Below are 15,492 nucleotides of genomic sequence, written 5' to 3'. Positions count from 1 at the left end.
TACTATTGTTCCCTCTCCACCACCATATCCAACATTTCTCTCCCTCCCTAGGCCCAACAATTCTCCTCTTTCCACTTTCACTCACACACCCATGCCCAACAAGTCTTCCTTTTTCAGCATGAATATATTTTTGTTTTGCTGTGTGATTTTTTTCCCCCCCTCTTTCTCCATTTGCTTTTCAGCTTTATAATAAGTTTCAATACTGCTTAAAAAAGGTTAAATTATCTCTTACCTAGGGAGATCAGAGTCTCATAATTCTCCTTCATCACCTCCCTGTAAAGCTCTTTCTGCCCTTCTTCTAAATACTCCCACTCCTCCTGGGAGAAAGAGACAGTGACGTCCTCAAACGACACCCGCATCTGAAACCAAACCAGAAAACACTCAGCGCCTTCTGCATCGCATCTATCGGGCGACCTCCCAGTGCCGGTGCTCACTGGCAAGGGGGAAAGTTTGCTGGGTGTATATAATTTAGAATTCAAGACAGACATATTCCCAGAACAGGGTTCTAATTCAGAGAGAGTGCTGCTATAAGAGTTTGGTCCTATGATTCCCTGATGCAGCACTGCAGCAAAATGAGGGCCACTGTCAGTGGGATCGTATTCTTGTTTTGAAACGGTTTTGAAGCTTTATCACACCTTGAGCATAGATTTTACTCGCATTTGCCTTGAATTTTAAGGAATGATTTTTTTTCTTCCAATAAAGAGACTGCCAGACGCACACAGCGCTGTACATTAAACACACAAGAGACAGTCCCTGCTTAAAAGAGCTTACGATCTAATTATGAAAGACACACTGGACAAAAATGGTGAAGCAATGTATGAAAATACAAAGGGGGAAGAAGTACAGAGGGAAGGAATGACAAACAGATGTGGTGCTTTACAAATTGGTAGGGTTTATTTATTTATTTATTTTAAGTTTTTATGTACCGCCTATCAAAGTAATCTAAGCGGTTTACAATCAGATACACAAGCATTCTCCCTATCTGTTCCGGTGGACTCACAATCTAACGTACCTGGGGCAATGGAAGATCGAGCGACTTGCCCAGGGTCACAAGGAGCAGTGTGGGATTTGAACCCACAGCTTCGGGGTGCTGAGTCTGTTGCTCTAACCATTACAGCACTCCTCCTTAAGTCTTAAACACAGTTTCAAAAAAGTGGGCCTTCAGCCTGAACTTGAATACTACCAATGATGGAGCCCTTCATACCAAGTCAGGCAGGTTGTTCGAGGCATATGGCGCAGGAAGGCAGAAGGGACGGAGTTGGGAGTTGGCTGTAGAGGAGAAGGGTACAGACAAGAGAGACTTACCCAACGGAGTTCCCAGGGCAGAGTATAGGGAAAGATAAAAGAGGAGAGATATTGAGGAGCTTCTTAATGAATACACTTGTAGGTCAGTAAGAGTTTGAACTGAATGTGGAAGCTGACAGGGAGCCAATGAAGCGACTTGAAGAAGAGAGTAACATGAGCATAATGACCTTGATAGAATACAAAGCATGCAGAAGAATTTTGAACAGATTGAAGGGGAGAGAGATGGCCTAGTGGAAGACCTGTGAGACGCATGTTGCAGTAATCTATGCGAGAGGTGACAAGAGCATGGATGAGGATCTTGGAAGCGTGTTTAGAAAGGAAAGTCCACATTTTACCTATACTGTATTGGATATGTGAAGGACAAAGATGACCCAGAGGTTGTGAGCCAATGAGACTCATGGAGGATGAGAGTGTTATCTACTGAAATACAGAATGGAGGAAGAGGAGGCAGGTTTAGGAGGAAAGATAAAGAGTTTATTCTTCTTTAATTTTAGATGGCAATGAGACATCCAGCTAGCAATTTCAGACAGGTAGGCTGAGACACAGTTCTGGATTCCCGTATAAATTTTTGGCGCAGAGAGGTAGATTTGTGAGTCTTCAGCATAGAGATGATACTGGAAGCCATGGGAGGAGATCAGAGTAGAGAGTTGCGTGGGGACAGAAATCCCACCCGTCCCCGCCAGAATCCCACCCGTCCCCATCAGAATCTCCTCCATCCCCGCCCGTCTCCAAGAAGAATCTCCTCCGTCCCCACCATCCCCCATAAAGTTTGTATTTGGGACAGTGGAGAGTTAAGTGACTTTCCCAGAGTGGGAATCAAACCTAGTTCCCTTGGATCTCAGGCCTCTGCACTATTAGGCTACTCTTTAACCTGTCTGACACTATTTGGCCATAAGTTCTTAAAAAAGTTGACTAAGAAGACTGAATCTGTCTATCATACCATCACTCCCTCCACTCTATCGTTCAGTCATCTCTTTCCATCAGTATGCAGTGTGCTGCTAATGTCTTATCAAGGGCTTCTGGCCAGCTTTTCTTCGCTATCGCTCTTTGCTGTCATAAAAAAAAAGTTAAATGAGAGATTCTAACAGGGAATTCCTTTCCTGCAGTCTGTCTCTCTTTACACCATCACCATGCATGCCATTCTCAGCTGTCCATCGACCCTTCTTCTATCCAGTTCTCCTTTTCCCCCTGCCTTAGCCCTCTGAAATAATTTCTACACTGTGAAGAGAGTTTTGTTTGCGCAATGTACGTGTGAATGCCTCACAACTGCACAAAGGATAACTTTGAGAAATGCAAGAAGCTCGAAGTGTGTCGGACATAGTATGTATCCACCCCCCAATTATACACATAATCAAGGCAAATAAAGATCTTTGCAATCTGACTGCACCAGCCTCGCAGGTTATGTTCAAACAATTTTTATTGAAGGAAAGGACATGTACAACAGGTACCCACAGAGCAAGATATGCCATTCACAAATAAGAGTTTGCAATACGCAGGGCCAGAACTCTGAAGGCTCCACTTCTTCAAGCTCTACATACAACATCATTCCTTCAAAATTTATATCTTATTATCAAATAACCTATGTCAAACCCACAAACAAATAAACCATAATAACAGGAGAAAATAATCAGGTACAGGTCATCAAATCCCACAGTCCCACCCAAACCACCCCCACCCCAAAACCCCCTGGTCTAAAACAGACACAAGGACTCCTTGCCAAAACAGAAGTAAATGCCCCCAGGGATAGAAGAAAGAAAAGAGATAAGAAAAGAGAAGAGAAGAAAGAGAAAGGAAAGAACACCTGGTGCCTCCTCAAAGATGGAACATGCCCGGGCCTCAGAAAGAATTACAAAGAATTCAAAATGTCACTTCGAGCCCTCGGAGATAATGAAAAAAGGTAAGAATTCCAGATTCGAAGGAAGAGACGCTTTCTGTGTAAGCTGAAAGACGCATCCTTCCGCTCCAGCAGCAGCAGAGCATGCAAGCGATTCCTCCAAGCCCAAAAAGAGGGCAAAGTATCTCCAATCCAAACAGATAGAATTACCTTCTTCCCCAGCACCCCCACCCGTCTCATAAACTGCCGCTGCCCCGAATCAGGTAAACAGAAGGCCTCATATTTATCCAGCAGGAGACCGGCTGCCGAAAAGGGAAGCGTCAATCCCAAAACACGCTCCACATAAGATAGAACCTGCCTCCAAAAACGCTTGATTTTCACACAAGACCAAAAGGCATGAATAAACGAGTGAGGTTGCTGGAGACATTTGGGGCACAAAGGAGAATCCGTAAAACCTGAATAATACAACTGACTCTTCGTGAAATAGCCTCGATGTATAACCCTAAACTGACACTCCCGAAGATCAGCATTGACAGACACTCCTGGTAGTCTAGCAATCAAGGAAGAAAGATCCAAAGCGTCCTGAGCTATCCCTAGATCTCGACACCAATGATCCTGTAATACGGTACGATCAGTCGTTCCCAACCAACGCCTGAAATCTCTATAAAGGCCAGAAACCGTAAATCCATTTTCCAAATAAGGATCTAAAAGTGTTGTAAATTTGTCCTCAATAGGAAACGCCAGCGCGGCTCGGGGGAGAGAATGAATATAATGATGGAGTTGTCGAAACGCAAAGAAGTCACCCACAGCAAAAACCCCAGACCGGACCAAAGCATCCCAAGACATTAAAGAACCATCAACTTGAAGCACATGGGTAAGTAACGTAAAATCCCGGGACGCCATCTCACGAAAACTAGCATTCTCCATGCCGGGGCTAAATTGCAGATTTCCCTGAATAGGTAAGTATCTAGTAATCGTGGGAGTCCCTTTCCAGGAGTCCAGCACAAAAGACCAGACGATGCGTAGAGAGTGCAACAACAAACTTCCCCGAAGTGACACCGGTAATTGAGAACGAGGGGCCTGTACCAAGGACAAGATGTGCCATGGGGCAAAAAATTCCTTCTCATAGGGTTTCGGAGTAAAATCCTGGCGGTCCGAAAGCCACTCACCCAAATAACGCATCAAACAAGCAGCATTGTATAACCGAAAATGCGGTAGCCCCAAGCCCCCACCCTTCCAGTCACCAAACAGGTAACGCAACGCCACCCGCGGACGCCGTCCCCCCCAACAGAATCGAGAAAGCATAGAATGCAATTTAGTAATATCCCGTTTCAAAAGCCATAACGGGAGTAACTGCAAAGTATAAAGCCATTTAGGAAAAAGAACCATATTAAACAAATGAATCCTGCCCGACAGGGACAAAGGATATGGAGCCCACCGAGCAAAACACTCAGCCGAAAAACTTAACAGGGAGTCAATGTTAACACGATATAACCCAGAGGTACACGGTGTCAGTATTATCCCTAAGTAACGAAACGAAGAGGAAGCCCATTGAAGGGGAAAGGACCCAGGCCAAGAGTCCCGTACTGATGAAGACGTGGCCAACGCTAAAGATTTGTCAAGATTAAGCTTAAACCCTGAATAATCTCCATATTCCTGAAAAGTGGCCATCAGATTGGACAGAGAGACAACGGGGTTCGAGATATGAACCAGGAGGTCATCCGCAAAAGCCGAGATTTTAAATTCAGAAGAACCAATGCGAATACCGGAAATAGTTTTATTAATCTGAATATCCCGAATCAAAGGGTCCAACGACAGAGCAAAAAGCAATGGGGAAAGAGGACAGCCCTGACGCGTACCACGACATATGGGGAATGAAGAAGAACAATGTCCATTAGCCCAAACAAAGGCTGTAGGGGAATGATAAAGTACCCGAACCGCATCCTGAAAAAAACCCGTTATGCCATACCTAGTCAAAACCTCAAATAAAAAGTTCCAGGAGACCCGATCGAAGGCCTTCTCAGCATCAAAGCTGACCAAAAGGGAAGATATATTGGTTCTCTCCACAAATTCCAAAGAGGCCAATATGGATCTAATGTTTTTCACACTAGTACGCCCCTGCACAAACCCCACCTGCGGGGAAGCAATCAAATCAGGGAGAACACAGGCCAGCCTGTTAGCCAAAACCTTGGCGAACAATTTAGCCTCCACATTCAGCAGCGAAATAGGGCGATAAGAGGAAGAAAGGGTAGCATCTTTCTGGGGCTTCAAGAGCACTATTATTTGAGCAGAAGTGAGAGAATCCGGGAGAGCACCCCGATGAATGGCGGCTGTGAAAGTATCCGCCAAAACTGATGCTATCGAAGGGTGTAGGAGTTTATAAAATTCCATCCTGAAACCATCCGGTCCAGGGGCCTTCAGTAAAGAACCCTTCTGTATGACACCGGACACCTCCTCAGCCGTAATAGGGGTATTGAGGTTAGCCACCGCCTGAGCGGATATACACGGAAGGGTAATACCGTCCAAATACACAGAGCCCTCCATTAAATCAGATGGTTGAGAATAGAGCTTCTTATAATAATCATAAAACACTGCATTAATCTCGGCATCCGTCCTGACCATATCCCCCCTTGCCGAGCGGAGCTGTAAGATATGAGTACGACCCGTAGATCGACGGACCACCCTAGCCAAGAGTGCCCCACTTTGATTCCCATGTCTGAAAAATTGATACTTATAATAAGCAAGCGACTTGACTGCCCTAGCATGCAACAGCTCCTGAAGTTGACTCTGGGTGGCTAAAAGCCGAGAACGCAATGAAGAAGTGTGAGATTGACTGTAAAGCCGACGGAGGTCACCAACCCTACGTTCCAATTGCAAAATTTCCCTATCTCTAGCACGACGTTGATGACTGGAATAAGCCAAGATCTCACCGCGGAGCACTGCCTTCGCTGCCTCCCAGAAGAGAGTAGAATCATTCCGATGTTCAATATTATGGAATTGATAGTCAGACCATTTCTGAAGTAAGAACTCCTGAAACTTCGGGTCCTTGTACAATCGAAGCGGAAATCGCCAACGGAAGGAGCCCGGGGAAGAGATATCCAAATGTAGGGTTAACAAAAGCATGGTATGATCAGAGACGTCAAAGGAGCCAATTGTGGCCGATTCAATTTGAGAAAACAAAGAGCTAGAAGTCAGCCAGTAATCAATCCGTGATAAAGAGGCATGAGCCCTAGATATGTGAGTATAGTCACGCTCACCTGGATGAAGCGTCCGCCAAACGTCAAGAACATCTAAAGAAGAACAAAGTAAAGAAATACCCCTAGTAGGCTGCATCCGATCCTGAGGAGCAGGGAGCGACTTATCCAGCAAAGGATCATGAACACAATTGAAATCCCCTCCCACAAGTAATGGAATATCAGAATGTTGGCCAAGAAGACGAATAAGTGAGGAGAAAAATCGAGATTCATAATTGTTAGGCGCATAAACATTACAAAGAATCAGGGGTTGACGATGAAGAAGCACCTTAGCAATGATATACCTACCCCCCGGGTCTGCCCACTGCTCTTGGATGACAAAGGGTAACCCCTTCCGAATCAGAATCAGAACCCCCGCCTTCCGATCGATCGCCGGTGCTCCCAAATGCTGACCAACCCACCAAGTTTGAAGCTTAGCATGCTCTGCCGCTGACAGATGTGTCTCTTGCAAGAAGGCTAAATCAGCCTTCTGACGGTTCAAGGCTCGTAAAATTTTTTGTCGTTTAATAGGTGAAGTGACACCATTTATATTCCAGGAAATACATCTAAGAGGCTTCATGAGAAAATGTAGAAGGATAATGAGCCGGTACAGAACCAGAAATAAAATCGAGAGCAAGGTCGTCCCAGCCAGCGACCCGCTCCCAGCTCCTCAATCCAGACCCGAGTTGCCACCAATGGACAGAAGGCCAAATACCAGGTTCCAGGAACACGAAAGAAGAAGAAGAAGAAAGAAGGAGGAAAAAGAGAAAGAGAAAAGAAGAAGAGGTAAGAACAAGAGGAAAGCCCAGCACACCCTCCCCCCCACCATCCCTCCCCCCCACCATCCCCACCCCGTCCCTCATACGACCCACTAGTGGTCTAAGGGCCCTGTGCAGCAACTCCCAACCCCCTCCCTCCGCAGACTATATCTGCCAACCTCCAAAGCGGGAGAGAGAAGGAGTCACGCACAAATGTGAACAGGGCCCCGAGTCCCCCCAGTCCCAAACCTTCTATCCCCATACTCCACCCGCCCAGATCACAATCCACATAAAGAATCCCCGGAATAGTTCACACCTGACCATCCCACTGTACCCATCCAGAACCAACCATGAGCATATGATGGATATAACATCTCAAGTAACAAGCAGAAGCATAACCCAACCCAAGTAGCGCCACCAGACATCCAGTAATAGAAATGCGTCTCTCAAGGTACACAGAAAGAAGTCCCTGAGAGTCCCCTACAGACACCCACTGAGACACATATACTCCTTCAATGGCACTGTTTTCACCATCCACTCCCAAAAGGTCAAATCCAATATAGACATTCGTACCATAACCCCAGCCCAACACCAATCGTCCATCCATACCCCCAACACACAGGACCAAACCGCATCCATACAGAACATAATAAAGGACTGTTCATCCAGAGAGTCCTGCGATTCAAAAGAACGAAGAACCAAAGTCTCGAATTTAACCACCGGACCCAGCTCCACAGGTGGATCCACGCCAGGTGAAGTCTGCATCAACCCAATCTGAAGCAGCACAAGTCCTGGCCAACGACTAATCGCCAAGCGTTCAGATTATGCAGCAATAGGGGGCCATCCGGAAATACCCCGGTTATTCAACAGCAGCAGAGGCCAGAGGGGCAAAAGCCCGGACCCCATAAACAGGACTTCAAGTGCACGCAGAACCATCAAGCTGGCCCTCAAACAAGGATCCACAGGATAGAACAAGCAACAAGCCAACAAGGAACAATTGTGAATCCATGTCTAAAAGGAGAAAGCCGCTCAGCATCCCGCCCTCTGGTCAGCCAGGAAAAATCTAAGGTCCTTGCTCAAGCAGCGCCAGGACAACACCTCAGAAGCAGAAATACCAGCACAGAAAGGAAAGTTTCAGGGGACCGAGGAAGGTCCAGCCTCCCCAGGCAAAGAATCCAAATATGCCTGAGCATCGTCCGCTGATGTGTAACTTTTCCATCCTGTAGCAGTCCAGATCCGCAATTGTGCCGGATAGAGCAGCTGGAACCTTTGCTGACGATCAAAGAGAGCGGAGCAGACTCTAGAAAACCGCTTCCTTCGCTCCTGCAGTGCTGGAGAGTAATCCTGGAAAAGACGAATCTGTGTTCCTTCAAAGGTAAGATGGTTCCACTTTATGCGCAGAGTTATGGACTTTGAAAATAGTGACCCGTGCTCTGGTGTGGTCTTCACTGCGCCTCCCCAGGCGGTGGGCCCGATCCAGCCGCAAGATGCCCATACCTTCAGGAAGAGGTAATGCTGTGCGAAGCCAGGATTCTAAGGTAGTGTGCAGCCGGGAGTCAGACACCGTCTCAGGTAGACCTATTAGACGAAGATTATCCCGTCTCGAGCGGTTCTCGAGGTCTTCGATTTTATCTGCCTGTCGAGCAATTAGTGTTTTAAGTGAGGTCAGATCTGCCGACGAAGCAGAGTGGGCCTCCTCCACGTGCGCCACCCTGGTTTCCAGTTCTCCGGTCCGGCGCGTTGTTTCCGTGACCAGGGACTCCAAAGAGGAGAGTTGACCCGACAGCTGCTCAAACCTGGCATCTAGAGCCCGCACCACCGAAGCGGAAAGAGCAGCGATATGCGCCTCCGACAGCGGGAGCTCAGGACCCGCGTCTGGTGTCCCGGTCGCCATCTTAAGTTCAGCGCGGTGCAGTCGCGCCTCCCGATCCTTCGCTCCCCGGGTCACTTTGCCGCTCATTACAGGGCTTACAGGCTGGGCAAAACGGTCCATGAACTACTCCCACCAAGACACAGGGAAATCGCAAGAAAATTTGCACTCGTTGGGACAAAAGAGGACCCGGGACCCCGGAGCTCGAGCAGAGCACGTCTTGCTCGGCTCAACACATCACGTGACCCCTCAGCCTCGCAGGTTAACTCGATACCTGATTGCACGAAAGGGAAATCCGTAGACGCTGAAAATGAAGGCATTCTAAGAATAACAGAATTTCCTCTCCCGGCCCACCTCATGCACTCCTTGCGCACTGGAGAGCCCCGATTCAACTTTCTAAGGCTTCGTCCAAAAGGGGAGGATGCGGACGTAGGGGAGGTGGATCCCTGTCGCATGTATTTGTTTCCAATTGGCCACAGCTGAGTTGAGGGCAGACACTATGTAAATGCATGGGTGGGGAGGGTGGACTTCATACAGGCTGACTTCCTGCTCTAGCCTTGCATATGCCACCACCCGACCAATCAGCAGCAATGCAGTGAGCTCAGCACGTAGGCACACTGAGCGCCTACGTGCTGAGCTCACTGCTCAGAATGTCTATTCCCGCCGCAGCGCCAGACCAGTATCATCTTGAAAATTAGGTAGGCCTCAGAATGGGAGCCCCGGTTCCATCCCTGTGGGAGTCCCATTGGCCTTGGAGGGGTCCCCGTGGGAGTCCACAGGGACCTGGGAGGGGTCCCTGTGGAACCCGCGGGTTCCTGCGATCCCCGTTCCCGTGCAGACCTCTAGATAAGTGTGCAACAGGAGGAAGTGTAGATGGAGAAAACATAGAAACATGATGGCAGATAAAGGACAAATGGCCCATCTAGTCTGCCCATCTGCAGTAACCATTATCTCTTTCTCCGAGAGATCCCACGTGCCTATCCCAGGCCCTTTTGAATTCAAACATAATTGCTGTCTCCACCACCTCTTCTGGGCGAATGTTCCATGCATCTACCACCCTTTCTGTAAAAAAGTATTTCCTTAGATTACTCCAGAGCCTATCACCTCTTCTCATTGCAGAGTTTCCTTTCAAATTAAAGAGACTCGACTCAAGTGCATTTATATTACGTAGGTATTTAAACGTTTCTATCATATCTCCCCTCTCCCACCTTTCCTCCAAAGTATACAGATTGAGATCTTTAAGTCTGTCCCCATACGCCTTATCATGAGTTACGTATACATATGCTCTTAGTCTGTCATAAATCATATGGGGACAAAAGCCACTAAACAATTTTGAAGAAGCCCTCTAAACTTATTCCATTTAAATCTTTTTGAAGGTGGGGGTCTCCAAAATTACACACAGTATTCCATATGGAGCCTCACCACAGACTTAGACAATGACATTATCACCGATTTTTAAAAAGGGCTCCAGGGGAGAACCGTGAAATTAAAGACTGGTTAGCCTCACTTCGGTGCTGAGCAAAATGGTAGAAACGATTATAAAAAATTAAATTGTGGAACACGTAGACAAACATGATTTAATGAGACGGAGTCAGCATGGCTTCAGCCGAGGGAGATCTTGCCTCACAAATTTGCTTGACTTCTTTGAAGGTGTGAATAAACATGTGGATTAAGGTGAGCCGGTTGATAGTATATCTAGATTTTCAGAAAGCTTTTGACAAAGTTCCTCACGAGAGGCTCCTGAGAAAATTAAAATGTCATTGGATAGGTGGCAAAGTTCAGTTGTGAATTAGGAATTGGTTATAAGATAGAAAACAGAGGGTACGGTTAAATGGTCATTTTTTCTCAATGGAGGAGAGTGGAGTGCCACAGGGGTCTGTACTGGGACTGGTGCTATTTAACTTATTTATAAATGATCTAGAAATTGGAACGACGAGTGAGATGATTAAATTTGCAGATGACACTAAACTGTTTAAAGTTGTTAAAACGCATGCAGATTGTGAAAAATTTCAGGTGGACCTTAGGAAATTGGAAGACTGGGCGTCCAAATGGCAGATGAAATTTAATGTAGACAAATGCAAAGTGATGCACATTTTGAAGAATAACCTGAATCACAGTTACCAGATGCTAGGGTCAACCTTGGGGGTTAACACCCAAGAAAAGGATCTGGGTATCTTTGTAGGCAATACAATGAAACCTTCCGCCCAATGTGTGGCGGTGGCCAAAAAAGTAAGCAAGATGCTGGGAATTATTAAAAAAGGGATGGTTAACAATCTCATAATGCCTCTGTATCACTCCTTGGTGTGACCTCATTTGGAGTATTGCGTTCAATTCTGGTCTCCTTATTTCAAGAAACATATAGTGGCGCAAGAAAAGGTTCAAAGAAGAGCGACCAAAATGGTAAAGGAGATGGAATTCCTCTCGTATGAGGAAAGACTAAAATGGTTAAGGCTCTTCAGCCTGGAAAAGAGACAGCTGAGGGGAGATATGATTGAAGTCTACAAAATTCTGAGTGGAGTAGAACGTGTACAAGTGGATCGATTTTTCGCTCCGTCAAAAATTACAAAGACTAGGGGACACTCGATGCAGTTACAGGGAAATATTTTTAAAACCAATAGGAGGAAATACTTTTCACTCAGAGAATAGTTAAGCTTTGGAACGCATTGCCAGAGGATGCGGTAAGAGCGAATAGCGTAGCTGGTTTTAAGAAAGGTTTGGACAAGTTCCTGGAGGAAAAGTACTTAGTCTGTTATTGAGAAAGACATGGGCGAAGCCACTGCTTGCCCTGGATTGGTAGCATGGAATATTGCTACACCTTGGGTTTTGGCCAGGTACTGGTGACCTGGATTGGCCACCGTGAGAACGGGCTACTGAGCTTGATGGACAATTGGTCTGACCCAGTAAGGCTATTCTTATGTTATTCCTTGTCCTACTGGCCATTCCTCTCCTTATGCACCCAAGCATCCTCCTGGCTTTGACCGTTGTCTTTTCTACCTGTTTTGATACCGAGATCATCAGACACAATCACCCCTAAGTCCCACTCTTCTTCCACGCACAGAAGTTCCTCGCCTCCTATATTATACAATTCTCCTGGATTTTTGCAGCCCAAGTGCCTGCCCCTGCATTTTTTACCATTAAATCTTAGTTGCCAATTGCTTGACTATTCTTCAAGCTTCGCCAGATCCCATTCACACCCTCCAGGGTGTCTATCCTATTACAGAGCTTGGTATCATCTGCAAAAAGACAAACTTTGCCAGACTGTCCTTCTGCAATATCACTCACAAAGATGTTAAATAGAGCCAGCCCTGTGGCACTCCACTAACAACAACATCCTTTTCCTCCGAGCAAACTTCATTTACCATTACCCTTTGTCTCCTTCCACTTAACCAGCTTTTAATCCAGTTTGTCATTTTAGGGTCTATACCGCCTGCATTCAGTTTATTTATCAATCTCCTTTGCAGCACCATGCCAAAAGCTTTGCTAAAGTCCAAGTACGCTACATCTAGCGCCCTTCCCATATCACTACTCACTACTGAGGACAGACTAACTGGCTGCAAGTCCCAACTTCCTCCTTATTTCCACTCTTGTGCAAAGGGATCACATCTGCTCTTCTCCAGTGCTCTGGGATCACACCAGACTCTAAAGAAGCATTGAAAAGATGAGACAATGGAGCCACCAGAACACCTCTGAGTTCCTTGAGTACCCTGGGATGTATCCCATCAAGCCCCATTGCTTTGTCTATTTTTAATTTAACTAGCTCTTCACAAGCACAGTCTTCTGAGAATTTTTCCGGATCTACTACTCATCTGTTCTCATTTGCGTTCCTTTTCTGCAGTCCTATCCCCGGTCTTTCATCCATGAACACAGGACAAAAATAATTGTTAAGCAGTTCTGTCTTATCCTTATCGGTTTCTGCATATTTATCCCCTTCACCCTTGAGCCACACTATGCTATTTTGACATTTCTTCCTATCTCTTATCTAAAAAATATTCTGTCCCTCAATTTTACCATATTGGCTATCTTTTCTTCCATTTGCATCTTTGCTTGTCTGACAGCTTTTCCCATTTCTTGTAGCTATTCCACATATTTTTGTCTTTCTGTTGGATAAGGGGAGGCGGGCAGCAGGGCAGGTAGTGGGCAGCTTAGCGGGTAGCAGGCAGGTAGGGTCTAGTAATGTTTTTTTAAGAAGTGGCGTAGCTAAGGCATGTTTGAAGGTGTTGGGTACCGTCACAGTAGAGAGCAATAGATTGAGGATATGCCAGATAACGAACAGTAGATGGGTTGATTGGGAACAGAGGAACAGGTAGTGTGTTTGGAGGAGAAGATGTGCAGATTCCTCTCTCCTCCGTAATTTCAGAGAAAGAAGGAAAGGCGGCAGGGGTCGATGAGGCAGATGGGAGGAGGGAGAGGCGGTGGCGATTCGGTCAAAAAGTCAAGGTTAAGCTTGTGAATCTTGTCATAGTATTCTCAACCATGGTCTAGGGCAGTGTCTTGCAAACTTTCCAGCCAGTGGCACACTAAATCCAGTGCCCTGGCCGGAAGACACCCAGATGTGCGCGGAGGCCCATCTGGCTGCGACCCGCTTTAGTGGAGGGATCCAGGAGTTGCGGGGAGAGGAGGAGAGACGCTAGCCAGGAAGAGAGTCATCCGCGCCAGTTGATTTCCTACAGGACGTGCCTCTCGAGGCACGTCCTGTTGGCAGTCAGCTGGCGTGGATGACTCTCCTCCTCGCCAGAGTGAGAAAGCAAAGGAGAAGTTGGAAGGGAGGGCACCGAGTAGAATGTTGAGCATGGTAAAGAGACAATGAGGGTTGGAGCCAAGAGAATCAGTCAAGTGGGCATAGCAGTCTTGTTTTTCAAGTGAAAGGGGGGAATTGGAAGGAAGTCAGCCAGAATTTGAAGTGACAGATTTACATAGCATACTGTTGGAGAGGAGGGGGGGGGGTAAGAAAGTGTACAGGTCAATATAGCCCTTTAAGTCGACTGATGATCCTAAATCATTAACAGTGAGGTTCTGATGCTTTTTCCTTCCCACCTTTTGTGGGTAAAAAAAAAAAAAAAGTTACAGTGCAAGGCTTAAAGTAGAAAAAGATTTATAGATCTTATATTTCAGCCCACCCAAAGGTGGGGGTAGAGGGACAGGTGTTTTTTTTTTTTTTTTTTAAGGTGTATATAATTCACTATCACATAACACATAGGCCCAGAGTAGGCTCATATTTCAATGCTGGGGCTCAGCAGGTCCCAGAAGAGGATCACAGCCACAGAACCTGGGCCCCAAACTCTCCCTTGGGGGGGGGGGACTTTGATCTCTCAGAAACGACCCAAAGCCCTAGATGAGAAAACTGCAGCAAATGTCGGGGACCGTCTCTTACCTGCGCAGAAGCTCCTGCAGGCATTTTGCGGAACTGAGCTCTGCAGCTCTCTGCAAACGAAAGGAACAAAGAACGAACGAAACACGTGCTCTCTCGCAGTACGCAGACTGATGACATCACAAAGGGGAGGCGGAGCTTTTCTTCTCGGGTCCATCACTTCTAGTGCTGATTGGTCAGAGTGGCTTGCGGGGCGGGGACAGGAGGAGTTTTTGAGCTTGGTCTTTCCCCGCTGTATCTCCATAGCACCACCTCCAGCCCTGGCTCCTCCCTCCCCTGACATCACAAAGAGGAGGCGGAGCTTCGCAGTCCTTTCTTCTTGGGTCCATCCCTTCTAGAGCTGATTGGTCAGAATGGTGGGGAGAGGAGGAGTTTGAGCTTGGTCCTTCCCCGCTGCATCTCCACAGCACCACCTCCAGCCCTGGCTCCTCCCTCCCCTGACATCACAAAGACGAGGCGGAGCTTCGCAGTCCTTTCTTCTTGGGTCCATCCCTTCTAGAGCTGATTGGTCAGAATGGTGGGAAGAGGAGGAGTTTGAGCTTGGTCCCTCCCGCTGCTCATCTCCTCACGACCTTCTAAAGAAGAGCTCTGGGATTTGCTGGTCAGTCTCAGTATTCAGCTTCTCACTGGCCTTGTGGATCTCAGCACTGAACAAACTCCGCCCCTTTCAGGAGGACGAGGAGACTCTGCAGGCTCGATGCAGAGAAATGTAGTTGGCGACCTTCCCGTGAAGCTCCGCCCCCTTTGTGATGTCATCGACATATGCCCAGCAGGAAAAGGAGTCGTGGTGGTCGTCCATCTTCTGAGGTGCAGCTCTGTTAGGCACCTCAAACCCCCAAATTTTCAGCTTCTGCTCCTCTCCTCACCACAAGAGACAAACTATAGATAAAGAGCCTCATAATCTTGCAGATAATAATAATAACTTTATTCTTCTATACCACCATAGTCGAAAGACTTTTAGGCGGTTCACATTCGAAGAAGGCTAGACAATCAGCGAATTACAGGATGCAAGAAGTGAGAGTTACATAAGAAATAGGTAGAGGACAGCAAATTACATCGCGGTCTCTAGAGGGAGAATATATCATTGTGAGTGGAGAGGCTTCTGTTTAGGAGATGAAAAATGT

General features: G+C 46.8%; 1 protein-coding gene and 1 pseudogene across 1 annotated transcript in view; one reads left to right on the top strand and one right to left on the bottom strand.

Annotated features, from left to right (window-relative positions):
* LOC117354679 (gastrula zinc finger protein XlCGF26.1-like) overlaps window positions 1-14,490 on the bottom strand; it is a 29,010-nt gene extending 14,520 nt beyond the window's left edge. The window contains exons 1-2 of the mRNA XM_033932542.1: window positions 14,372-14,490; window positions 233-359 (exon numbers count right to left, since the gene is read on the bottom strand). Coding sequence (XP_033788433.1) covers window positions 233-359; window positions 14,372-14,488 — 244 coding nt within the window. The 5' untranslated portion in view covers window positions 14,489-14,490. The remainder of the gene's footprint in view (window positions 1-232; window positions 360-14,371) is intronic.
* The window catches only part of LOC117354670, a 273,540-nt pseudogene that overhangs the window by 65,043 nt on the left and 193,005 nt on the right, over window positions 1-15,492 (top strand).

The sequence above is a fragment of the Geotrypetes seraphini genome, chromosome 2 (genome assembly GCF_902459505.1).
Source record: "Geotrypetes seraphini chromosome 2, aGeoSer1.1, whole genome shotgun sequence".
Taxonomy (NCBI): domain Eukaryota; kingdom Metazoa; phylum Chordata; class Amphibia; order Gymnophiona; family Dermophiidae; genus Geotrypetes; species Geotrypetes seraphini.
Note: the sequence above shows the minus strand (reverse complement) of the source record. Positions and strands in the feature narration are given on the sequence as shown.